This window comes from Crocodylus siamensis, chromosome 8 (assembly GCF_052110815.1).
Source record: "Crocodylus siamensis isolate JL-2025a chromosome 8, ASM5211081v1, whole genome shotgun sequence".
In the NCBI taxonomy this organism is placed as follows: Eukaryota; Metazoa; Chordata; order Crocodylia; family Crocodylidae; genus Crocodylus; species Crocodylus siamensis.
In genome coordinates, this window is record NC_143402.1 from 17,203,132 (window position 1) to 17,230,632 (window position 27,501).

The window sequence follows — 27,501 nt, forward strand, 5'->3', positions numbered from 1 at the left end:
GAGCTGGCTGGTTGTGACGGCACCCTCACCGGCAGCTCTGCCCCCCTCCAAGGTGTCCCTGACTATAAGGTGGAACTTGTGCGCCACACAACAGATGCCAGCAAAGTTGGCATCACGGACTGCCTTGACCATATTGGCCCCATTGTAGGTGACCATGAACCTGCAGGTGAACTCATCCTGCCCGAGCCACCCCTGCACCATAGGGTTCGTGGCCGCCCCCATGATCTCTGTTGCCATGTGGGACTTATTCATTACCCCCGCGTGAAGGAGAGCCCACTGACGGCTTGACTGATCGCACCAGTGAGGGAGAGGTAGGTATGATCTCCACCCCAGCTGCTCCAGATGTCTGAGGTGAAGTGTAAGGCCACCTATGACCCTGCCTTGTGCAGCTCCTCCCTCAAGTACTCCCTGCATGCCTCATACAGGGAGGGCACCTATCACAGGCTAGCTAGGCGCTGTGAGTGTATCAGCCATTAGGCTGCGGGGTTCAGGATCGAGTCGGCGAGTCGGGAGTGAAGTAAAGGCAGATTTACTTATAGCTTAGCATACAACAGCTAACAGAAAGGTTAATGTGACAAACAAATAATACAATAATAAAGAGCTAATAGTAAATAATAACAACAGATAGACAAAATGACAGAGAGTTCCCACATGGGGTTGGCAACTTATCGGCAGTCCCTCTATGCCAGATGCATGCCAAGTTGTTCCAGCAAAATCTGGCATCCTCCATCAACGCTGTCCGAGGGGTCACCGGGAAGGTCCCTTGGTCAGGATCCCGTCCTCGCTTACACTGGATCCACCCCAGAGTGCTGAGGGAATTAGCTGTGGTCATTGCAGGACCCCTGGCACAGCTTTACAAGCACTCGTGGTGCTCTGGTGTGGTGCCAGAGGACTGGAAGAGGGCCAATGTGGTTCCCATCTTCAAAAAGGGGAGGAAGGAGGACCTGGGAAGCTATAGGCCAGTTAGTCTTACCTCAATCCTGAGTAAGCTTTTTGAGAAAATTATTCTGGCACATGTTCACGAGGGGCCAGCAGGGGAGATTATGCTTAGGGGCAACCAACACGGGTTCATTAGTGGCAGGTCCTGTCAGACCAACCTGGTGGCCTTCTATGACCAGGTCACCAAATCCTTAGATGCAGAAGTAGCAGTGGACATAGTCTTCCTGGACTTTCAGAAGACCTTCGACACTGTCTCTCACCCAGTTCTCATTAAAAAACTGGGGGACTGTGGTGTTGACACCTCCACAGTCAAATGGGTCACCAACGGGCTGGAGGGCCGCACCCAGAGAGTGGTGGTGGATGGGTCATTTTCGACCTGGAAGGATGTGGGCAGTGGGGTCCACCAGGGCTCGGTCCTTGGGCCCGCAGTGCTCAACATCGTCATCAGTGACTTGGACGAGGGGGTAAAAAGCACCCTGTTTAAATTTGCTGATGACACTAAGATGTGGGGGGAAGTGGGCACTCTAGAAGGAAAGAATAGGCTAAAATCGAACCTAGACAGGTTACAGGGGTGGGCGGATGAGACTAGGATGGGATTTAACACTGACAAGTGCAAGGTACTGCACCTCCGGAGGAAGAACCAGCAGCATACCTACAGGCTGGGGAACTCCCTTCTCATCAGCGCAGAGGCAGAAAAGGATCTTGGAGTCATCATTGATGCCAAGATGAACATGAGCTGGCAGTGTGGGGATGCAGTCGGGAAGGCCAACCACACCTTGTCATGCATCCACAGATGCATCTCAAGCAGATTTAAGGAGGTGATCCTCCCCCTCTATGCAGCACTGGTCAGGCCGCAGCTGGAGTACTGTGTCCAGTTCTGGGGGCCGCACTTCAGGAGGGATGTGGACAGCATGGAGAGGGTCCACAGGAGAGCCACCTGCATGATCAGGGGGAAGCGGGGCAGGCCCTACGAGGAGAGGCTATGGGACCTGAACCTATTCAGCCTCCACAAGAGAAGGCTGAGGGGGGATCTAGTGGCCTGTTACAAACTAGTCAGGGGGGACCAGCAGGCATTGGGGAAGTCACTGTTCCCCCAAGCACTACCAGGAGTGACTAGAAATAATGGTCACAAGCTGGCAGAGGCTAGATTTAGGCTAGATATCAGGAGGTGCTACTTCACATTCAGGGCGGCTAGGATCTGGAACCAACTTCCAAGAGAAGTGGTGCTGGCCCCTACCCTGGGGGTCTTTAAGAGGAGGCTAGATGAACACCTTGCTGGGGTCCTTTGACCCCAGTACTCTTTCCTGCCATAGCAGGGGGTCAGACTTGATGATCTGCTCAGGCTCCTTCCGACCCGACTAACTATGAAACTATAACTATGAAACACTGGGAGTCTGGGGTCCAGGATTGGTACAGTGATGGTCCTTCTGTCCTGTCCTTCAAACTGGTTACTTGACATGCGCTTTCCTTTAAGCAAATTACACCACATTACTTTGAGGTTTGAAATTAGCATTATTCTGCCCAAGCTCAACCCCTTGGTTTCTTATTCCATGGATTCCTTGGGATGTGCTAATTATATTAGGTGGTTAGATCTTGTTATGGCTGACCTTTAAAAAACCTGTTAGATCAGCTAATGTAGTAGTTTTGCTTATTCTTGGGTGCAGTCAGTCCCATGATCAGTGCAAACAGATTCAACACTTTGGTTAAACTGTGACGGACAAATTCCACTTGCGGGTTGCAAACTTTGTATTAGCTAATCTTAACTGCTATTCAATTGCCTGGATGTCGCCAAGAGCATATATTTATTTCTCATGATAGTAACCCTCTGGTTCTGGCCACCACAGGCACGACTGTCCTGCTGAAGGTGGGGCATGTGTGCACACCGTATGATGAGGCCACAAGTGCCATGAGCCACCTGAACCCTGGCCACTCAACTAAGAAGGGCTGGCCATCTGGAGCAAGCATCTCCCCAATGCTCTAGATGACCTTGCTCACCTTGGGAATGTGCCCCCTTTGTCCCTGCCTTACTCCCACTTGTCCAGGGTGGCCTGCCTCTGCTTCTGGGGGACAGGGGCTTTGGAGCAAGAGGAGGACTTTCCTTTGGGTATGCTTCCACTGGTGCTGGGCTGACAAAGGGGTGGTGCCTGCAGAGATGAATCCGCATCCTTATGGTGCTGAAGTGTTTCTTGTCCTTGGCCCAGCTGGTTTTGCAAGGGCAGTGTAGGCAGATAGCATATAGATAGCATGCTTGGGATCATCTGCCACCTCAAAATGATCCCATGCTACACTACCCCCTTGCTTCTGGGGTGCGGGTGTGGATCCTGCCTTATCCCCCTCCTCAGCAGGCAGAGGCACAATGACAGGGGAAGCTGAGCCACCTGCTCCCACAACCTCCTCCACAGTGCCTCCAGAGACCTGGCTGAGGGGTGTGAAGCAGAAACTCAGGTTTCCCCTCCTTCCCCTGGCTATGGCACTGAGCTCCCCTGGTTCCAGATCCAACTCCTTCTTGGCACTGGGAGGCTCATGTGCTCATGCTGGGAACTAAAATTGGGGTGGAGGAGACAGTCATACTGGTGGTTTTTGTGCTGGGGGTTATTACTGCTGGTATTAGTGGAGGTGGGGCATATGCAGACACTGCTTCCACCTCCTTGCTGCCACTAGCAGCAGAAGCCTCATGGCTGCTAGAGAAGAGGGTGCGTCTAAGCTTGGGGAAGGGAGGGAACTAATAGCTCTTCCTCTGCCACCTCTCGCTCCCCTGCCAGAAGACCTGGCACCTGCCTTTCCAACATGCTTCATAATGTTTGCTGTGCCGGAAAATATGTATGTGTGTGTAATATATCTTGTATGTGTTTAATATATGTGCGTGTGTAATATCACTTCTCTGTGCAATATATCTTCTTCTATCTGGTTATTTTACTATACTATATATATATTCTTCTTTCTGTCTGCTTATTTTACTATATCTTCTATGTCTTTACTATATCTTCTTCTATCTGCTTACTATATCTTCTATCTGTAATATATTGGAAAGGTATATATCCAATCCTTTCCCAAAAAAAGAGACTATCAAGAGACTGACTAGGAAGCCAGTCACTGCAGCCAGCCACAGTACTTTTCACCCACTGTTGCTTCCAGTCATACAGCTCACAAAAGGGACAGAAAGGCTTCACACAGAGCCTTATAACCTGTTTCTCCGGCCCTCCCCCAGAGCACTGGGATTGGAAGGACCTCAGGGACAGATCGCAGACACTGGCCAGCTACAGATGTCAGTATGAGAGCAGTCCTTCTGCCCCTTGCTTCCCCCTCCCGCTTTGGAGTTTCTGTTTCGCTGCAAGCCCACCGCCGAGACATTCCAAAACATCCCAAAAGTTTTGGACAGTTTCATTTCATTTCGGAGATGTTTCGGAGCCTTCCGTTTTGTTTTGGATTCGGTGTTTCGGGTGCCGAAACACCTCCAAAACAAAATGGCTGCTGAAATGTCGCGCAGCCCTAGGGGACAGCACTTTATTTTTAGAACATTTTTTTTTCTTTTGGTGATTCCATGCCAAAATCATGGGGATTGCCATTTTCTCAGTTTCTGTGAAACATGTGAAATCACTAATAGTGTAGATCCCTAACTTTTCAGAGTCTCAGTCTTTTGTCAATGGCAAAAAAAACACATTAATAAAACAGAAAGTCACATATGTACTGAGGAAGTTGGAGCAAAGTTGAAAATTGTTTGATATAAGACAGTTTCATAATACCCATCCCATTATCTCTGCCTTTTAACATGCTTCAGAGGACCCTTCTCAAATGGGCAAGTGAAAATTTATTTCTAAGAACCAATCATTGTGAGCTGATAGTGAAACACAACGCACTGCAGGATGCAACAAGCAGCTGCTGTCTTAGCACAGAAATACTGGGAAAAAAGAGATCTAGAACAGACTTTATTAAGCAGATAATGGACACTATTTTAACATTATAAAGTTCAAGGCACAGTCGTGACAGAATCAGAACTGTGATATTACATATTCATACAGACACATAACAGTACTAAATATTGCACAAGTTTGTTCGAAAGAGGAGGAGGAAGAGAAGAAGAAGAAGGATTTTGCCTCCTTTGAGATTTTGTCAATTCCTTTTGGTACGAACTGTTATATATCAAACTATGAGACATTTCACTATCATTTGTAAAAGTGTACTGGCTTATGCAGTGTAATATTCAGACAATGGTTTTCAGGGTCTTGAGTGTGTTGTTTTTAAGAAAGGAGAGGTTTTACACTTGGCTAGTGAAATTAAGTGACACTGCTACAAGTAATAAAAATAAATAAAAAACCTGGTTTAACGTGTATATTCACTTATGACTACATATTATTCAAATAGTTTTGATTACGCATTAGAATTTAAACTCCTGATATCACAAGGTCATCCAGCAGGGATAAAGTTTATTGACAAAACTTCTGTTTATATTTGTGGAAATATAAACCTGTCATGGTATTTCAGCTGCATGGTACAATCAAACTAGAAAACATTTTGGTTTTTCAGTGTAAAGCATTATATAAATTACTTTATTCACAAGGCATCAAAAGATAAACATTCTAAAAACGTCTACAACTCATGACAGAAATATTTGTTGGACAAACAACTCTGTTTTCAAGGAGATGGACTCAAGGTGTCCTGGACCAAATCTACAGCACTGAATATTTCAATGCATTGTGTATTTGTTCAAGTTCAAAACACATTTCCAGTCAGCTGATTAAAACGAGGCACCTCAGTTTTGGTTAGGACAGTTTCTGTGCTGCAACTGGATCAACGATTGGTTTAAATGGATTCAGCGAACAGCTGGAAAACTCTTGAGAGCCTTGCGGGCGGGAGTGGGGAAGGGGACTTTGATATACAGCTGATTTAACCAAATCCATTCACCTAAAATGTTTAGTAATGAGTTGTTCTCACAACTGTCTGTTTTGTAACTATCAAATGGGAATTTAAACCAGGGCTTAACCAAAAACGACTGTTCCTGCTGCCTGTGGCCAAAGCATAATTCTGATATGGAGTCATTTCAAGCTTTAGTACAGAATTACAAAGCAGATCCTGGGTCCAAAGAGATCAATGCCAGAATTTCCTCACAAGCCAAGGCCCTGTGTCCTTCTTGCAGGATGAAGCAGGAAAAGACTACCTGTTGGCATCGTTTAGAAATACCTTCTCTTTCAAATTGAAAGTCTGTCCCCATGTGACGATGCTCCTTTTAGCAAGTACTTCCCATTCCACCTGCTGGATCCCACCAAGAACAGCCTCTCAAAATAAGGGGAGAGGACAGAGAGAACTGGAATAATTTGGAAGCAAATTATCAATTCTGAAGCACTAAACATTGCCTAGGCAGTAGTAGTTTTTACACAAATATCCATTCATTTTCTCATAAATAGCTTTGCTGTTGAAGACTACCATTTAATGAAATGGTTTTACTGCAGTATAACAATATTTTCTGTCATCAAAATGGACAAATATAGCTATGGTCTAGAATAAAAATCTTAAAAAAAATCTTTCTAGTTAGCAATCTCAGGAAAGCAAACTCTGTAGAAGTGTGTTGTTTCCCTAGTACCCAATTCTCTACCTTGTGTAGCAAGAACAATAACAAATAACATATTGCACTCATTGGAACATGAAAAATGTGCTGACCTTGTGCCTTCTTGATAGTGTATTCCACCGCACAGCCTTACTGCTTTCAAATTTGGATATTTTCCCCTTAATACTCAAGTAAGAGAGATTTCAGTGATGAATTATTTTAAAACAGAGCAAACTCTTCTTATGACTTTTTATATGCATCATGTATGTGTTAAATTAACTTCAAAACCAGAATGCTAATGTTTAGCAATCTGCATTGTCTATTCCTGATTAGAGGTGTTCTCAATTCTCTGAAAAACACAAATGGAAATTAAACAGTCACCTCGTGGCTCCAATTCCATAGTGCAGTTCATAAGAATTATTTACCAAGAACCTGCCTTTGGTTAGCTCTCACTGCAGTAAAGTTTACAGATTAATAAACATCCCAGGTAGATTATTGGGTGATAAACACCAATTTAACTTTCAATCATTCTGATTTAATAATAAAATATATTTGCACTTTGAGCATTCAGTTCTGTAGGAAATGATGCTGGATCTTAACCTTCCCAAACCGAGAGAGTTTGGATTCAGGGTTTTAGCTCAGGAACATTCCTGGTATGTGGACACTTGACAACATTACAAGTAACTGATGGTAGCTCTGTACACAATAAATAAAGGAAATACTTTGGTATTCATAGCCAACTGCAAGGAGTGAACTGTAAAAAGATAAGAGCAGTGTAACATCTATATGTGTAATATCTATATGAATCAGCTGAGTTCATTTAAAGGGAAAGAAATAGTTCTGCTAACTAAACACCACCTACTTGAAATGAATATACAGGTTTCTTAGCCCAATAATTCACCTAGCAGCATAGCGTGTTAGATGCTCAGAAAGATCCCAGATGATGCATTTTTGGACCTAGCAAAGAGCAGGAGTGAAACGACAGCTCAGCCCAGGGTGTGTACTTTCAGAGTGCCTTCTCAGAAGCAGGAGTGTATTGGGACATGAGTATTTGGAAAAAAAAAAGATAAACGGGGACCAAATAGTAGAAAGGCCCCTTAATCTTTCTATGTATGATACAAAATCCAGATCAAAGGGGATGAGATGCTTTGAAGGCTGGAGGGGGAAATATTAAATAACATAAAAGGTAAAATGTTTGAGGAACCATTTTTGTACGAAGTAGGGGTATAAAAATATGAAAAATCCTGAAAGTTATGTAGTAAGGCACATCCACTTGCAAACAACGTTCACATTTAAGATCCTTGTGATGCACACTTTAACTAAGCTAGGCATAAAAAAACTGCCCACAGTTGTCCATTATTTATTTCCCAGCCTATTTCTGCAGTCCCTGGAGGGTTTTATTTTGGTATCAGTCAAAAATAATATGACACTAACAGTTTCATAGGACTGTTACCCAGCTTTGCTGGGAGGCTTTAGTAGCTACTGTTCCTTTTCTTTTTGCTGTGACTGGGTTAAAAAAAATACTGGAAGGTCATTGCAAATAAAACAGAGCAGCTTTTCAGTTTGAAGCATAAAAATATTTTCTTTCCCATATAAATGAGCAATTAAATGCATAAAATAAAAACAAGTCAGACCTCCAGAACATGTCAGTGCTTATAAAGTGTCCTGGCCAGCCAAGTCTCTTTCAGAATTTTTCATAACGCTGTGTCGTCTTCCTCCCTGAAGTCCCCCACTAAAAGCGAGTGCTTGTCTGGCTCACTGAGAACTATGCTGTTGAGTGATCGTTTATCGGAGAAAAGGGAGTTTATCGAGGCTCTGCTGTAATTGATGATCCGATCCATTAGACTCAGTTTAGGAGAATCTTTCCCTGTTTCATTAATTCCAATATGAACACTAATTTCTGAAGGACTCTTGTGTTTCATTTGGCCACGGGCACGGAGCTCATATTTCTCAGAACTTGGTTTCTTGTAACTAAAAAGAAAAAAATGCAATTCATATTAGTTTGAAGAAACTGCAAGAAGGGAGGAAACTGTACTGCATATACATGTGTATGAATTAGAAGCATTAATACACAGTGACACTTATTGCACAAAAGCTTGTAATTGTTTATCTTTTGGGTGATATTCATATCAAATGAGTGCTTAATTCCTTTTTTAAAGTACATGGGAGTGAAAAGCAAAGCAAAGCAGACTTGTACCACTCTATAAGTCTCCCTGATTGACTGGTGGTGAATGCCCCAGGTACAAACAGACAGAATGCACCTACTGAGTTCGCAACTGGAAGAGGCATGGCCCCAGTGTCCCACTACTTAACAAGCTACCACTTCTTTACCCAGGAGCCACTGACATCTGTAGTGTGGCATGGACCTTTACTTACTCCAGCTTTCTATTACAGCTGCCTGAGGAGTAAGAAATGGAACAAACAATAACATGTAACATTGTTTATTGCAATAATTTATATTCCAGTGTTCACAACATCCTTGCTCTATAACCACAACAGTTTGGAAATGGTCAGCATGATCTGGCAAAGCTTCTATCAGATTTCCAGGGTCAAGAATTTTTGTGTGCTATGCGCATAGTGATTTTTATATACAAAAATCACTTCTCAGTTTCAGAGTTCTCATCATGTGTACTCAGACTGCCATTAAAAGTCACCTTTTTAAGGTGCTTTAAACCAATTTCTTACTCTGTTCAAATAAAATAGACAGAAAAGAAGCCAAGAGAGGAGAGCTTTGAACAAGGTGACAGCCCTGAGGCCAGCTCCTGCTAGGCACCTGAATGACAATTCAGAGCTGCGATTAGATCTTGGAACTCTCTGCCTCCTAGCCCTGTGCTCAGTTTCCTAGGCCCAACGGCCTCTATAAGACACCAGACCTGTGCCTAAAGATCATCTTACACCATGAACTACAGAATTGCTTATACTTACAGCTTTAGCATCAGAGAAGAAAGTACAACAGAAACGGAAGAGGCGGCCATAGCTGCAGAGCCCATCCATGGCTGCAGAACCAAACCAACTGGCAGGAAGACACCTAGGGAAGAAATCGCCCACCACTATTTACACATAAGCACATAAGCATTCACAGAATGAAATCATTAAAAAACTGTTCAGAACAAGTAGGTGTGCTGTAGTAGATTAGAATTTTCCAGTTGTGTTAGATAACCTGTTCTAAAGTATATCTAAATACTCACCCTCTTGTCTCCACAGCTGTAGTGTTCCCTTCACAGGCCTCAAACTCTGGGTTATATTTAATATAATGTTGTTGATATACAGAACCTAACCATTGGGAGATGACTGTGCTACCCTGCCACAATTTCTCTGAACTCTAGAATCTTACTCTGATAATCACTCACAAAAAGCCAATACCATTTCACATACTAGCAAAGCCCCAGGCCAGTACCACAATGAAACATTTACATACCAGCAGCTACAGGAACTCCAATAAGGTTATAAATCAGAGCAAAGACAAAGTTGATCCGGATCCTTTTGACAGTCTTCCTTGATAAATCGATACTTGCCACTACATCCATCAAGTCATCCTGCAAATCAGTAAATACTTACAAAAGTCAAAGAAAAATAAAAAAGGTACAAATGTGATTTCATCATTCACCTATTTTTTAAAGCTAAATATTAAACCCTGGCATTTCTGACACAAAAGTACATGTGGTGTTTCTTAGATTAAGCCTTTCCCATAGGTTTATGCTTGTACTGCACCTGGCATGATAGGCTCCAATTTTGACTGCAAGCTCTTGGCACTACAACAATTCAAATAATCCTTATAGTGTGTTAGTGTGGTAAGAGAGGAATGCTTGTGAAGGTATCTATCAAATGAATTTAGGAAAAAAGTTGCACTCTTGGATGAAGCATGGCATATGGGAACAAGCAGTAGATATGTCTGAGTTACTACAATGCCCAAGGCAATTCAACTTTATTTTGGTACATTCCATTTCCTCCACAAAGGCCCCCCTCTCCTTTACCCACCTGCACACTTGGCCCTGTTGCCACAATAAAAAAGGGAGCTGGGGAAAGCCAGAAAGACTCATCACTGCTCAGGAATCAGAGAGCGCCTGTTTCTATCTTGCCCCAATTCTAGGGGTCCGAAGAAACGAACAACAACACACGAGCAGCAGACCCAGTGCAGGCCAGTGGGGATGAGAGGGACTGACCTCATGTCCGTCCCTTCACTGAATGCCCCGACTCATTTTGCATTAGTGAAACAACCTTAGTTTAGTTACTTACCCTAATTAGAACCACATCTGCAGCCTCAATGGCAACATCAGTGCCTGTGCCAATAGCAATTCCAACATTAGCCATGGCAAGAGCAGGGGAATCATTGATACCATCTCCCACCATCGCTACCCGCTTCCCTTCATCTTGTAACTGTTTCACTTTGGCTACTTTGTGGGAAGGAAGAACCTCAGCAAACACTTTGGTGATGCCAACCTAAAGGAAGAGAGAGGACAAAACCTCAACTTCTGTCTGAGTTTAAATGCTTTTAATGCTGCCACTATCTACAGGTATCGACCTGGATTAACAACAGAAACTCCAATTGCATTGTAGTTGTTGAGCTGCAAACCAAACACATCTTTTCCCTGTCTTACTGTGTTATTTTTCCAGGGCTGGGAGTAGCATGAGGAAGAGCTCAACTTCCGGATTTGATTTAGCAATAAAAGTAATAACTGACTGATTGGTTGGGAGAAACCAGTTATCTTAACAGTAGAAATAAAACTGAAGTTAAAGAAGAGTTTAAGAAAATATCCCCAGAACAGGATGTGAGACTCCTCTCCCCCTAGGGTGAAGTGCAACAGGATTCACTGGGAGGAAAAAGTCCTTAAGCAATGTAGGAATATTCAAACAATTTACCTGAGCAGCAATAGATCTGGCTGTTTTGCTGTTGTCTCCAGTCATTAGAACAACTTCTAAGCCCATAGTCTTCAAAGTGTAGACTGCCAATTCAGCCTCGGGTTTCACCGTATCAGCAATTGCTATCAAGCCACAGAGCACTCCTAATAAAGATAATGTATGATAATAAGTATGTTCCTATTGAAGTTTTCTGCACCTTTAGGAGGCAGAGACCCATTCCTCAGAGTTTATAATATTCCCTCTTCTCCTTCACCTTAGAAGTGTTGCACAGTAGCCAAAAACCCAGGCCACTGAGAAGGGCTGGGAGAAACACTGCATTTCAAAATATTACAAGAAGTATAAAGGTAGAGACCAAGTTGTGACCCCATCACTTCCATCACAGTCTACTGTGTCACAGTCATCTGTCTCTCTCATCACTTCCTATTTAATGGTCACAAGTCAAAGAATGCAGGAAAATGGCCACAATCTTACCATCAACAGCCACTAGGACAGCAGTGCGACCCCTTTCTTCATGTTCAACCATGGCATTATCAACATCACTTTGAAGGAGGATGCCATTTCTATTCATCCACTCCCGGTTTCCAATGAGAACAGAGTACTTCTGAGAATTCAAAGTAGCTGAAGGAAGAAAATGCAGTCCTATCATTATCTGAATACGAGGCAGCCCCCCTGTTAATCTACATGAGGATTCACAGGGTACTTAGACTGGCTGGGAGGACCAATATCCACAATCCAAATAATGCTTAGAAAGAGTTTCTCCTTCCCACCTCCCAAACTTTTCACTTCTTTGTTCTTGATAGAGGCAAGAATTAGGTCCTCTGTAATGACAAACTCTTAGCATTTTAGCTGGAAGTCTCTACCATACACACTACCATACATGGAAAGCATTGAGTCTGCTTCCTCTCAGGGTGTTATAGTACATCCAAGAGCTGTGAACATGAGCCTCTGTGGGTACAGATTGGTCAGCTGTGTAAATGACATGAAGATTCTGGGTAGCAATCCCTTGGGAAGAAAAACAATAGAAAGACAGAGAAGAGCACTAAGAAAGAGCCAGCTCCCATGTGCTATTACCAGCTCTGTTGCCAACTGCTGTTGGCAAATAACTTTAATTACAGGTGCCTCAATTTAATATAACTCCTTTCACTTCAATGTCCCTCAGGCACACACCTGCATCAATATCACCATTTTACAGATGAATCATGTGCAGAACTGTATTAATTTAAAGAGCCGCTCCAGGAGGATGCAATCCCAGTTCTCCAGGGTGAAAAGTTAATGGCCTATAGCAGCTTCTTCCCTAAGGAGTCTAAACAAAGCACAAAGAAAGGAATCCTCATTCTTGAAATGATGATTATTTTATAAGGCTACACCAGCTTACCAGGTAGCTGGGCATCAATAATCAAGGCTGGTTGCATTGATTCCTCAGTGTCCTCATCAATTTTTACCAGTGTTGCATTTTTAATGTTGTTTCCTTCAATCCTTTGATTCCTCCTGTACAGCAATGCCTCAATATTGGTGACTTTACAGCTAATGCCACAGCCTGGAACTACCTGGAAATCTGTGCATGTCCCAAGGGTTTCTGAATCCAGTTCCTGGAGGAAAAGGAGATACATCAAGCATTTGCTGATCCACACAGATCTCAGTTACATTTATAAAACCTGCCTTCTAGCAAAATGCACCTAACCCCAAATCTAGATCATAAGCCAAGAAGATGCCATCATCAAAGACAAGTTAAAGCGTGGGGTTCTAAAGCAGGTGACATGGTATCAACAACCCATGTGGCTTTGCACTTTTCTGTTTGCTGAACTCTCCAAATGAAAGGTCCCTTCAATAAGCAAACTGCAGTCTAGACAATTGAGGATTCTTCGCAGATGTTTTAAAGGAAGTGTTGTGAGAGAGGCGCTCTCTCACTGCAATACATGCTGCCCCTGTGAAAGGATCTTGGTACTATACCTTCTTGCAGTGTTTTGTTATCGCTACGCCAAGGGGATGTTCACTGTTACTCTCTGCAGTGCCCACTATTGCCAAAATCCTGTTGTGTGGCATCCGGTTACTCTCCACGAGAATCTTCACCTGCATCACTTGAGGTGCTCCATGCGTAATGGTCCCTGTTTTATCAAACACCACTACCTTAACCTGCAGCAAAACACAAGACTGCATTGTTGCATAAAGACCTTATTGCAAGGCGCACTCAGATGATCCTTGGCCAAGTTACTTTACTTCACTTTACAAGGATTCACAAGCTTATAACTGTGTTGTGATCTGGTAGAACTCTGTGCACTATTCAAGCACAGAACCCAGCGTTTAGAATCCCACCAAGTTAAAGCCATGGGAAAAAACCCAGCATGTTCTTACCTTACGTGCCATCTCTAGTGGCTCCCCACCTTTGATCAATATGCCATTCTGTGCTCCTACTCCAGTACCCACCATCACTGCTGTTGGGGTAGCTAAGCCCAGTGAGCAAGGGCAAGCAATACACAGGACTGTGATGGAGGCTTGGAAAGCAAAGCGGATTATCACTTCAGTTTTGGAAATGCTCTTATTGTAACCCTAATGGCAAAGAAATTCATGTTTAGCAAGGGGATACAATGGGGTGGGATGTATGCTTTACAATGTTCACATACGTAATTACACACACAGACTCATGTTAACATGGAAAAATTAATTTCTCCAAAATTGGGAAGTGCCAAACTCAAGATTGCCCATGTAACCTTAATTTTTTTCCCCCCACAGTGCATATGTCATTGCCTGGTCTCTCTCTCTTAACCATAAGACTCCTGTCTTGATTTATTTCTTTAATTAAATTAGACAGTACTAGCCATGGTAATCCCTTAAATGATAGCATAATAAAAGATATTCTTTATTGTTATATATACAATAATACAAAAGATATCATAACTGATAGCCTATGAACAGCATATTGTCAGTTACCCAAAACAGGAATCAGCTACTAAACTGCCACCTAAACACTCCTCTGGTGCAGATTTGAATGCTGATTCTCTACTGGGATTCACAGGCTTATGAACTGTATTGACTTTAGTCAAGGCTTTGCACAGAGCAGTGCCAGCAAAATCTAATTCAGAATTAAGCCCTAGGACTTAAAGAATCATCTTTCTCATGAGTAGCACAGGCAATGGAGAAGGTTCAAGGGTTCAGTAAGTTTTTTGGGTAGCTCTTTCTTTTAGAAGATTAATTTTAATTAACTTACTTGTTAAACCAAATAAAATGTATTTTTTAAAAAGTATTTTGCTAATTATTAAGTTCTTTAAAAAGATGTTCCTTTATTTTTAGTTCTGAAGTTGACACTTGCAGAGAACCATTGGTAAGCAATGTCATAAGATGGCAGCCCATACTCAAAAATAGCTGTACGGGTTGATGAGATCAACAAAAACTGGTAATTGCCTTGACCGTTTTAAATGTTCTGTAAAAAGAGTGAATTAACTGTGATGTGCCAGAGCCATAGCAAGTTCATTTGGCATCCAGGGCAGACATAGGGTGGGGAGGATTTATATTGACCAGCATGTGTGGCACGGGAGGGAAGGGTTGATTGGGGATGGGGAGAGGAGTTGTACCTTCCCAGCTCTTCTCACTTCAGTGGCAACTGCCACAGGTACAGCTACAGATGTAGCAATACAGAGTTGGGCTGTGGCTGCTGGGGCACAGGCAGCAGAATGGGCTCCCTGAGAGCCCCATTTGCTCTACCCATCCCCCCAGGCACAGGCTATGCCTCTAATGGAAAAGCTTCCCCGGGGGAAAGAGGGAAACGTCATTGCACTCCCCTTTCCGCCAGACACGCTACTGGGCATGGTGCCATGCCTGCTTGGTTCCCATGGCCAGATGCTGCAGGGCTGTCCTTGCTGTGATAAAGAGTCCTGGGGAAGGGGGTCATGCTGCTGCCTCTTGTAAGTCAGCACCTGGGGCTAGTGCCCCACTCACCACCCCTTAGTTATGCTACTGCTATATGCCAAGACTAAATACTGCAGTTTTCCCTTAAGCAGGTTTTGCATTGCAGTATACTAACCAACAGCAAGGAAGAGGCTGCTGCAGTCAAACAGACTTCTATTTCTCTCATCATTTTACAAACATTTTAGAAAATGATCGGTTACTTACAAGAAAATATTTTTCCACTATTTCAAAATTAACAAATCCAATGACAATCCAGGCAAAAAGGGTCACCACAGAGACAGCCACAATAAAAGGCACAAAATAGCCACTAAGTTTGTCTGCAAACTGCTGAATCGGAGCCTACAAGAGAAGAAAGCACCACCGTCAGTTCTGGCAACATGTCACTCTCCTGCTCCTGTGTGTCAAGACACTAATATAAATCAGAGGGTTCATGTGTTCAATACGTGCTTGTAAGAAAACTAGATATTCCTACTCCAAGACTAAGAGACTCAGAACATGGAGGGCCTGGAGTAACTCACACCAATACACAGGCTGACTGAAACACAATTTAAACACATGCTTGATTTGCTAAATTGATGTGTAAATAAGATCATGATACCTTTGAGGTCTGCGCCTCCTCGACGAGTTTGACAATCTGGGAAAGAGTTGTATCAGCTCCAACATGGGTTGCACGGATCAGCAGTGACCCATTCTGATTAATAGACCCTGCTATAACTGTATTGCCGGGTCTTTTGGCCACAGGCATTGCTTCACCTATGTAAAAGCCAACAATAGATATTAGGGTGGCAACTCTCAGACTACATCTTTTGTACTGCTACCTACTCCTAATATGCAGTTACAAACATAAACAAATCAGTGAACTTCAGCTTCCTGGTTTATGTGTTTGATACAAAGAAACATTTTGAAACATCAAAAAAGTGAAAACGTACCTGTGATGAGGGACTCGTCTACCATGGAGTGTCCTTCAATAACATGGCCATCCACTGGGAATTTGCCTCCTGGAACCACTTTTACAATGTCTCCACGCTGAACCAGTTCAACATCAACTTGATCTTCACTAGGATGGAGTATAGGACATTTAGTAAACCACTGTTAACTTAAGTTATCCAAACAAAAAAAAATTCTCAGGATTGTATACAGCTAAACTTCTATCCACACTGCTGTCCTTGTCAAATATGATGAACTGAGGATGTGTTGTGACACAGTGACCCTGGTTCATCAATATTTGTTTGCACTTTCAGTTCAGAAAACCCACTTATTTTCTCCCACATCAGTTTACCTTAGTAAGGTTCCAATATAGTAAATTAAAATGGTATTGATTTTACTGTGTTGTAATGTTACAGTTGGCAAACTATAGCTGAACAAGCTATCTGTTTTGAATTTATACAGTATGATGAAACTTCAAGACAAATAAAGAAAGCAAAATACCTTAAGAGAACGTTGTCTGGGCTCAAGGTAACAACAGTTGCTTCTGTAGCTTGTAATGAGATAAGTTTTGAAAGGGCTTCTGATGTTTTACCCTAAAAACATGAATTGACATATTTCTCTACCCATGTTTAAAAAAAATAATCACAGGCTTAATGGCAAATGCACATGATGTAATTAGCTTTTAGAAACAAACTTTATTGGAAACAAATTAGAATAGGCACATTTGATACATCTGTAAAGAATTTTTAAAATTATTGAACATCTGTTTGCTACAAAATTAAATAAATGGGATCAAAATATTCTTTTAAAAATGTACATTCTGAAACTATATCTGGAGTGTGTGGTGCAACTACTGGATGTGACAATGCAGAATATAAAGATTTCTAGTAATACAATGCTCAGTTTTGGTTCTGTTTGTTGACAAGACACAGTTTTACTTGCTAAATACTTCTGTACACAGCTACAAGGTTCATCTTTCTATGTTTTCCAGCATAACCTATCTCAAATACTTTGCAGTCATTTTTATTAGGCCTGTGCAAATAGGGAAGTATTTGATTCTGATTCCGCTGATTCAAAGGACAGTGATTCAGTTCGGAGATTTGGATCATTGTCCTGAATTGATTCAGCTGAATCGGCTTTGGAAGATTTGGCACTGATTTGGAGAGATTCAGTGATTTAGATCAGCCCGGGAGAGGCAGGCACAGCCAGATGGCTCCAGGTTCTCTTGCAGCTCCGCCAGCTGTGCCTGCCTCTCCCTGGGTGGGGGGAGCTGTGGAAAAAGCCCTGATGGCTGCCCTGCCTGGCCCCAACCCCAGCCTAGTCCCGGCACTTAAAAACAAAGCCGCACTCACCGGCTGCAGCAGAGGTGACTGTAGCCTCTGGGCACTCGTGACTGAGCCCCCAACTCAGCATGGGGCAGCGGGGATTGCCCCTCCCTCCCGGCACCCGCATGGCAGCTGCACCACGGCACGGGTGCAGTGTGGCTCGGTAGGGCACCGCATGCTGTTTGGGAGCTGCTGCAACTGGTGAGTGCAGAGCTTTTTTAAAAAAAAATGCTGGGAGGCTGGGCCTGGTGGGGGATGGGGATGGGGCTGAGCCAGGTGGCCACGGGGGCTACTTCTCCAGCTGTGCCTGCCTCTACTCTGGTGGGGAGATCCACAGGGACTATATCCTGCTGCCACTTGCCCAGATGGTGTGGGGGTAGGAGAGGCACAATGCAGGTGCAGTTCACTTCAGCCAGCAACAGGCCATAGCCCCCACTTCCAGCACTGGAAGCAGAGCCTCTGCCCTGCCACCGCTTGCCAGCTGGTGTGGCATGTGTGGGATGCAGGCGCAGCAGCGCTGGGAGCAGGGGCTATGCCCTGCTGCCTCGTGTTCCCTTTTACTGAAGTGAGCCGTGCCCTCATCCTGCCTCACCCCACCCTGGCTGGGCAAGTGGCAGCAGGGCAGAGGCCCTGCTCCCAGTGCTGCCATGCCTGCATCCTGTGCCCCACCGCCCCAAGTAACACGCTCCCCGCCCTGGTTGGGCAGTTTGTTCCAGACCCAACCCCCCTCCCCAACCCCAAAAGACTTACTAGCTTCAGTCAGTTGTGTCATCTGCCTGTTTAGTCTATGGCTGAATTTCTGAAGTGGCCAAATCTTTTCTGAAGCTTTTCCAAATCGAATCAGCTACCAAAGCTTTGCACTGACCTAATTTTTATCACACCAACTACATAAACGGTCACTTTTATTCTGCGTTACCTTTGCTATGTGTTCCAGCCACCGGCCCAGTGATATGAACACAAGTAGCATTGGAGGTGTGTCAAAGAAGGTCACTGGATTCACTTTTGCTTTTTCAGCCATGGCGACAAGGAGAATAACAAAGGAGTAGGTGAACGCAATGGTGGTCGCTAAAACTATTAACACATCCATGTTTGCAGTTTTGTGTTTTAGTGCTTTGTAGGCTTGAATATAGAAGTACCATGCTCCAAATATCTGTAATGGCAGCAACAACAGTTAAAACTTACACAAAAAATAGACTCAGACCAACTTTCTTACTTGAAAGCTACTTTCTTGGCAATGATTTAGTGTAAGGTTTTTTCCAGACCTCCTTTTTTAAAATTAAACATCAAGGTTTAAAAAAAAGTATTTTAATTAACATGAAGGGGTCTCATTAAGGTCAGAACTCTATTAACTTTACTGAATGCAGAATCAGCTCTAACATATTTAATAGCATTCTGAATCAGTGTTCATTAAAGTGACACTATTGTGTATAATTTCTTTAATGCTTTTTATTTTGCAAAAACAACCTGTTAATGTTTAACCCCAACACACTGATAGTAACCCTGTTTTTCTTACCTGTACAGGGACACACAGTAAAAAAGAGAGTAAATTCATAACAGACAATCCAGGTAAGACTTGACGCTCCAGGAACATAGAAGAGTGATAAGCCTCTATTTCCTCATCGCTCACGTTGTGACGCTGGTGAGCATCTGAGAGATGACTGTCTACAATCATCATATAAATCATCAACCCCATGACGGGAACACAGAAAGTCAGGCTCAAGAGAAAAGATCGTTTCCATCTTAGAGAAGGGAAAAAAAAGAATGAAAATCATCTTTGTTCTCTAGGTTACTCGGTGATTCAGTGTAATACAGGTAATGTTTTGGCTAAGGTGTCTGCAACAAGAACAAAAACCTGAAAATTCTGCTACTGATTAAACAAGGAAGAAAAGAAAGCCTTTAATAAGAACAATTGGAATAATGCTTAAATAAGATTTAAATGTGTTCAGGGACACTTACTGCCTTATTTCCTGTTTGTGGTCTAGATGGCTAGCAGATCTATCCTTCTTCACCAGAGATGTGTTAAAGCCTAAATCCTAAGAAAAAAGGGTGCAAATATTTAATCTTATCTGACATGGGATTACTATTGCAAGAGATAGCATTTTACCTTCACAGTCAATTACAAGTCCTACAAACAAAGAAAATGCCCTAAATCAGTTGGGGCTAACCTTTTTTGGCAGTGTACTACAATTTAGGCCTGTACCCTCCCAAGTCCCCTCCAATCCCTTTCCCCTGATCCGCTACTCAGTTTTCTGCTTTTTATACAGTGTTCCCTAAAGTTTCTCCTTTGGTTTCTGCTCCCTGCCCTGTGCTTCCTGTCTGATCTGAGAGTCTGCCTTCTACTCCCTGTCCTAACAGCCACTGTGCTGCTCGTCCCCTCTCCAATCTGCTGTTTATCACACAGAGGAACCCATGTTGCAGATTGTCCACCTCTGCCCCTTTACACGGAAGTAACCACCACCTGTGACATTTTATGTTGAAAATGTATATCATGACCATATGTTAACAGAAAGCTTCCTTACAAAGAAGTTGTTTTCCCCAATCAACTGGTGTGGAGAAGGGGAGCACAAAGAAGTAGACAACCTAATATGATACTTTAAAGACACTTCAGGATGCACAGGGACATTTGCAGGTTATTTGGAGGGGCTGGTCACACATTCAGTCTGCACAAGATAACCTTTCTCTCTCCATGCCCAAAGTAGCTCAAGATAGATATCTAGCTCAGACATCAATTCTTCTAATGCAATAACTTGAATCAGGCTTTGCAAAGAGGTTCATCATGAGGTACAGGAGCACAGACTCCCACAGATAAGCATTTGTGAGGTTCTTCTATATCACAACAGACACAGTCCATGCACTCCTCCTGCATCTATTCAGTCCCATCAGCCACGCTTTGGACTCTACTATAATTCAGTTTTCCCAGCCCCACTCTTGCAAGGCACAGACCAAATCACCCCATAGCCCTGCTTCAGTTATTCAGTGGTATAACTGGTGGCCCACAAGGTTCCCAGGCGTCTCTAGGCTCCTCTCCCTCCTCTGGCTTCCCTGTTCTGAGCCCAGCCCAGGGGGCAGTATGTCATGGCACAGCATGTCACAGTGCAGGTTGTTTAGGGCGAGGCCAGGGTTGCACAGCATGCAGTGCAGTGTTGAGGGGAGCGCACCCATGCTGGATCATAGTGGGAGTGTGAGGGAAAAGTGCCCACACAGAGTTGTTGCAGCAGTGGACGGAGAGAGGGGAGCATCCATGCAGGGTCATTTTAGTGGGGGGAGAAGAGGGTGCCCACACAAGCACGCAGTGCAGTGGGAATAGGCATCCAGGCATCGGTGCGGCCCATGGGGTGTGTGGCTGGTGCAGCCGACAAAGTGCAAGGCCCCTAGCCACTTACAAGTTGGACAGTCCTGGTATAGAGCTTCTCTTACAGTCAAAAAGCCTGAATCCTCTTTACTGGGTGAGGAAGTGGTGGGTGGAAGAGAAGACAGACAAAATTCTAGCCTTGATACCCCTCCCTCCCAGAATATTATAGATAAAAAGGTTTTGGGCTTCAGAACAAGGCAGGAACAGAGAAAAGTCTACATGTATTCTATGATCAGTGACATGATGAAAGTTAACACATGTGAACTTACCTCTATCCTTCGTATAATGTCCCGAGGACCAATAATTTCAGGATCATACTTAATGTGGGCTTTGTTGGTTGCAAGAGCTACTGAGCTATATAATATGCCTTTAGTCTTCATGAGGGTGGATTCTATTTTGTGGACACATGAGGCACATGTCATTCCTCTCACCTGTGAAATACAAATACTTGCCTGTTATAGTTGTTTCTTTTTTTAAAAGGCTTGTGAATATCTTTTTATTGTTCTGAAATCAGGAAAAAAAAAAGATTGTCTTGGAGTTATCACTGCTGTATGTGTAACCAGAGGAACTTGTGGAAAATCTCTCTCTGACCAGCAGGTGGCACAGACGCTTGATCCATGCATACTTTGTATATTAATCATACAGTTAGTTATCATTGGTAATACCTACCTTACAGTTTGATATTGCCTCCACATAAAATCAGCAGTAAAGCCTAAGACTCTAGCAAAGATGCATAAACTGCACACTTATGCTGGATGCTGAAAAATTTGGAATGCTGTTTTTTCCCCATCCACAGACAATATATACATTTTAAAGACTGAAGAGACTGGAACCCAACATTTCAGATGGCAGCAGCCCTGATGATTCTAATATGTTCATTACAAGGCATGACTTGAATATTCTGGCAAAAGGTACACCTGTAGCGTATTTGAAAAATTTGTTGCTATTTAGCATGGATTTGTCTGGATTTCTCTCCCACCCCTCTGTGCAGAGCTTTCCACTGACAGGGAGAGTTGTGTAGAAAGAGATATTCATACTGAAATGCACAGCTTAAACTCTTTAACTATTGCTGATTTCAGTGATTCCAAGAATGCTGTAGCAAAGTGATCAGAGCGGGGAAAGAGCCATTTGTTTTCCAGTTGCTGATTCTATAACATTGGATAGCGCTTGGGGAAACAGCTTAATTCTTTTGTTAACATGCATTTCCAGTCTCTTGCAACATCGTTCTCATGCTCCGCTCGGAGCATGGTCACATGCATATTTTGCCCCATGGCTCTGCGAGAGAATGTCTACCAGCAAAGCTGAAACTGGTAACAAAGAGGAAATACACAGCAAGCAAGATCCCGCATAAGGAGGGAAGTTGAGACAGATGACCCAGGTTCACACTCCTGGTACGCTGTATGAATTTGAGGAAGTCACTCAAACACTTAGGGCCTTAGTTCATCTGTGAAATTTTGTTTCCTTACATTAGAGGGTTCTCAAAAAAATAAATTCATTAAAGCTGGTGAGGTGTTCAGGTACTCTGGCCATTACAGCAGGTATGTAGATGGGCAACCTCGAGCTTGCTGGCACTGAGATGTTACCTTATCCAACTTCTAAATAGCTATGTGTACTCTTTCTCTTGCAAATACCTTTCTTTTAGTTAAGGAAAGCATAGGCACATTCGATAGCAGTAAGTGATTGATACTAGCTTGTTTATTTTAAATGATGCTTACAACAAGCTCTAGAATTCCATCTCCATCATCACAGTTTTCCATAACCGTAGCTCCAAATCCCAGTTCTCGGATTAGTTCTGCTATAACAGATGGCTGGGTGACATCCGGGTTATACCTCACTTCTGCCTTCCCTGCCATGAGGGCAACAAGCACAGAATGTACTCCTGGAAAGAGATAAGCAGAAAGGGCAGCATTAATTACAAAAACATTATTTGTACAATGTGCAAACAAGAGCCTTGGTTTAGGAAGCCAGTATGACTATGTGAAAGAAGAACAGCAATTAACTATGCTCACTGATGCTGTGAAATAGGTGTCCTAGACCTAGTACTACAAGTTTTTTTTAGAAGACAATGCCCAAATAAACAAAAAGGTTAAACCAACAATAAGCTCTACAAAAACAAATATGTAGAGCAGGGGTAGGCAACCCCCAGCATTAGCGCCAGTGTACGGCATGTGAAGGCATTTTGCTTGGCACGTATGCCTTGGGGCAGATGGCAGGAAAGGGGCTGGGGCTGTGCTGCCACAACAAGGATTGAGGCCCTTGCAGCTCCCACACCATCCGCCTGTGGCATGCCAGCATCTTGCAAGTCAAAGTTGGGGTGCTTCTGGCACTCTGGCCCAAAACACTGCTGACCCGCAGTGTAAAGCACATTGTTACTGAGAGGATCCCAGAGGAGATGTGGCAGACAGATCTGGAGAATAAGGAGACTTGACTGATTACAACTGGATTACTTTTAAATTACAGTGTATGATATATGAAAGGGGCTTGAGGATGCCCTGAGTTTTTTCTTTCAGAATGTCCTTTTCACAAATACCCTTAAGTTTTTTCCTGCTCCTCAGTTGGCCTTTTCATCCAGAAAGAGGCTGACTGAATACACATGGAAGCAGTGGAATGACGGAATTGTACAGACCTGTCACACTACAGACCTTAAGAATAAATCGGGCTAAATTATCCATAGTCATAGGTGATGCATAAGTGCTAACCACTGTTGGGGGCAGAACTCCGCACCGCTACTGTGCCTGCTGCTGCCAACTGTTGGGTCCGGCTGGGCTGCAGCCCCACGCGCCCTGCCACAGGTGCAGAAATTGAGCTGCTGCTGCCACTCCTACTGCTGTTGGGCCCTGGCTCTGGCCAGGCTGCAGCCCCGCACCCTGCTGTTGGCACAAATCTGGGGGGGAGGGGGCACGTGTTCCCCCACACTCCCCCCCTACATGTCGTCAATGCCCATAGTGCAGTGTTTTAGTACAGGGGTCAGCAATGTTTTTTGGGCAGAGTGCCAAAATACCCACAACCTTGACTTGCAAGATGTTGGCATGCCAGGGGCAAACAACAAGGGAGCTGTTAGGGGCCCAATCCTTTTTGTGGCAGCACAGGCCCAGTCTGTCCACCTCGAGGCATGCATGCCAAGAAACATGCCTTTGTGTGCACCACTCTGGCACCATGCCAGGTGTTGCCCACCCATTTTAGTGCATCTTAAGTACTGTTAAATTAGCCTACATTAGATTAAGAAAAAGTATTATGAGAAAAACAAAGCTTAGTCCCTTGGTATGAAATATTTTTTTGGAAGACTAGCCAGTCTCAGAACATCTAATCTTAATAAAGGCATTAGGTTAGTGTATACCATCTGTCCCCGTCTGGTGGTTAGACCAGAAACAGCCTCCAACCTACCAGACCCAGACCTTGAATTCAAGCAATAAAGGCTCATGTTTCTAGTTTTTTCAGGCAAAAGACCCTCTGAAGTGCACACAGGCAATCTTGTGCATACCTAATTCATGTCATGCTACAGTGGGGACAGGCAGAGTGGGTTTAGACATAAGGATACATGGACAAAGTTTTATAGGCTGCAGTCTCAAAGCACAAAAATGAGTGAAAAGCTTCATCCTTATGTTATACCCTCCCTTGCAGTTTGTATCAGCAGCCTACAACACCTTGTTCTCATCTCTGAATCTGAAACAGCTGAGTTTGCAATTTGCATAATCCTCTAAGTACTACACCTCCCACCTTGGCAATGATGTAGTATCTACCAAACATACCAAGGAACAGCAAAAACTAGATAGTCATTATGTAAAGCCCCACATACTTTATGCCCTGTGAAGAAGCAATGGGATGTCCACTGTAACTCACTGAAAAATCTACTGTGGTTTTCTCCTTCGTTTCATTTTAAAATATCATCACAAAGCCTAGACACATCCAGGGCTGATGTTTAGAAATGTAACAGGTTGCTCTGAAGTGAATCTTACCATCTTCTCTCCTCAGATTTCTTTCAATGTTTGCTACACAGGAAGCACACGTCATGCCAGTGACTTGGATGTAACACTTTGATGGCGTTGTTGCTGCTTGTTTTTTGCCATAAACTGGTGACACTTTGGTGTAAGGCTCACTTCTGTGGTGCACATTAGCCTGAGACTCTAATGGCAATTCCAGGGATGGCTGCTTTATTAAGACCAATGGTTCTGTTTTTTCTGGGGGGGGAAATATCAAAAGTAATGCATTTATTAACAGTCACCCAAATAATCTATAAACCTGATACCACAGAATGGGAAAGTATGTATTGCTATGCAGTATTCTGGACTGAGAAGAACTGCATTTACCACGACAGGCAATTGCCCATTTGTCCTTTGTAATTCAGTCAAAAGGCTCTTTAAAACCTACCTCTGCAATAGAATCGACAGATCAGTCAGGTTGCAAATGACCTAGGACCCTGGCTTCTCCCTCAACTCTGTTCATTATGTAACCTGGTCCTTCCAGCCTTCCCCCACTGCCTCTGGCCAGTTTACTCTTGTACTGGCCCTATTACATAGACTCTGGGCTTTTCAGGGTTCGGGCTATTTTCACTATTATGGTTTTGGACAGGGTTTCTAGATGGCAATATAATACAGATTATACTAATAAATCTACAGTACACAATACAAAAACAACAAGCCCATCCCACTTTTATAGAGGGGTACATGTTTTTCTCAGTAAGCTTCTAATGCAGCAGCAATATATACAGAAAGAAGCCTCACTCTAAATCAAATGCTGAAGCCTTATTGCACTCAAAACTCATTAGGTAAATCTCTCCTTAGCTCACATGCTGCTATTACATAACAGAAGCACATGACTGTTAACGTTAGTGTGAAATGGATTTAGTATCCGCTTTCTTCTGTGTATATAAACTGTTTCTTTCTAAACCAGACGTGAATCAGCATGTGACATAGCTGAGACGTGGAAGGACAAATTTAGCATTTTACTTGTTCCAAGTACTGCATAAAAATTAACTACCCTTAAGCCACATCAAGGGGTAGTTTGCAATTACTAACCTACTTTTACAAGTGGTGAAAGAGAACTGAAGTTAGGAGGCTGGTCAAAATTAAGTCAGTGGCAAATGTAGACTTGGCATTGGGACTTCTTGTCTCCTGGCAATGGGATAACTTAATTTTTCTGTGCTACAGAGAATAACAAATTAGGTTATGGACTGAGGAAAATCCTGTTGTATGTAGAGAAAGGATTCCTAAAAAGAGCAAAATGTTTTTGGGGCAGGAAACCCTTCAATGGGGAACTTGGAGAGAGACAGTGACTATAGCATAGTTTCATAGTTAATAGGGTCGGCAGGGACCTGAGCAGATCACCTAGACCGACCTCCTGCCATGGCAGGAAAGAGTACTGGGGTCAAAGGACCCCAGCAAGGTGTTCATCTAACCTCCTCTTAAAGACCCCCAGGGTAGGAGCCAGCACCACTTCTCTTGGAAGTTGGTTCCAGATCCTAGCCACCCTGAATGTGAAGTAGTGCCTCCTGATGTCTAATCTGAACCTACCCTCTGCCAGCTTGTGACCGTTATTCCTGGTCACTCCTAGTAGTGCTCGGGGGAACAGGGACTCCCCCAGTGCCTGCTGGTCCCCCCTGACTAGTTTGTAACAGGCCACTAGATCCCCCCTCAGCCTTCTCTTGTGGAGGCTGAACAGGTTCAGGTCCCGTAGCCTCTCCTCATAGGGCCTGCCCTGCTGCCCCTGATCATGCGAGTGCCCCTCCTCTGGACCCTCTCCATGTTGTCCACATCCCTCTTGAAGTGCAGTGCCCAGAACTGGACACAGTACTCTAGCTGCAGCCTGATCAGTGCCGCATCGAGGGGGAGGATCACCTCCTTGGAGCTGCTTGCATCTGTGGATGCATGACAAGGCACGGTTGGTCTTCCTGATTGCATCTCCACACTGCCGGCCCATGTTCATCTTGGCATCAACAATGACTCCAAGATCCTTTTCTGCCTCTGCACTGACGAGAAGGGAGTTCTCCAGCCTGTAGGTACGCTGCTGTTTCTTCCTCCCCAGGTGCAGTACCTTGCACTTGTCAGTGTTGAAACCCATCCTGTTCTCATCCGCCCACCCCTGTAACCTGTCTAGGTCTAATTGCAGCCTATTCCTCCCTTCTAGTGTGCCTACATCCCCCCACATCTTAGTGTCATCTGCGAATTTGAACAGGGTGCTTTTTACCTCCTTGTCCAAGTCACTGAGGAAGATGTTGAACGGTACAGGCCTGAGGACTGAGCCCTGGGTGACCCCACTGCCCACATCCCTTGAAAATGACCCATCCACTACCACTCTCTGGGTGCAGCCCTCCAGCCAGTTGGTGACCCATTTGACTGTGTAGGTGTCGACACCACAGTCCCCCAGTTTCTTAATGAGAATGGGGTGAGAGACAGTGTCAATGGCCTTCCGAAAATCCAGGAAGACTATGTCCACTGCTACCCCTGCATCTAAGGATGTGGTTTCCTGGTTGTAGAAGGTCACCAGATTGGTTTGACAGGACCTGCCTCTAATAAACCCGTGTTGGTTGCCACCAAGTATAATCTCCCCTGCTGGCCCCTAGTGGACATACGCCAGGATAATTCTCTCAAAAAGCTTGCCCAGGATTGAGGTAAGACTAACTGGCCTATAGTTTCCTGGGTCCTCCTTCCTCCCCT

The 27,501-nt window shown here is 43.9% G+C and overlaps 1 protein-coding gene across 3 annotated transcripts in view; it reads right to left on the reverse strand.

Moving 5' to 3' along the window:
* Positions 1-4,852: 4,852 nt before the first annotated feature.
* Positions 4,853-27,501, reverse strand: part of ATP7A (ATPase copper transporting alpha) — a 60,515-nt gene continuing 37,866 nt past the window's right edge. For 2 of the 3 annotated variants that reach the window (XM_090059660.1, XM_090059661.1), the window contains exons 5-23: positions 24,805-25,026; positions 22,564-22,727; positions 21,118-21,279; positions 19,453-19,529; positions 19,010-19,235; positions 18,413-18,646; positions 16,673-16,764; positions 16,174-16,301; positions 15,843-15,997; positions 15,449-15,583; positions 13,694-13,888; positions 13,292-13,474; positions 12,717-12,930; positions 11,813-11,959; positions 11,342-11,484; positions 10,718-10,921; positions 9,900-10,017; positions 9,407-9,509; positions 4,853-8,452 (exon numbers count right to left, since the gene is read on the reverse strand). In XM_090059660.1, the coding sequence (XP_089915786.1) occupies positions 8,176-8,452; positions 9,407-9,509; positions 9,900-10,017; positions 10,718-10,921; positions 11,342-11,484; positions 11,813-11,959; positions 12,717-12,930; positions 13,292-13,474; positions 13,694-13,888; positions 15,449-15,583; positions 15,843-15,997; positions 16,174-16,301; positions 16,673-16,764; positions 18,413-18,646; positions 19,010-19,235; positions 19,453-19,529; positions 21,118-21,279; positions 22,564-22,727; positions 24,805-25,026 (3,179 nt within the window). In that variant the 3' untranslated portion in view covers positions 4,853-8,175. The remainder of the gene's footprint in view (positions 8,453-9,406; positions 9,510-9,899; positions 10,018-10,717; positions 10,922-11,341; positions 11,485-11,812; positions 11,960-12,716; positions 12,931-13,291; positions 13,475-13,693; positions 13,889-15,448; positions 15,584-15,842; positions 15,998-16,173; positions 16,302-16,672; positions 16,765-18,412; positions 18,647-19,009; positions 19,236-19,452; positions 19,530-21,117; positions 21,280-22,563; positions 22,728-24,804; positions 25,027-27,501) is intronic. The other variant, XR_016443787.1, reaches the window with a different exon arrangement.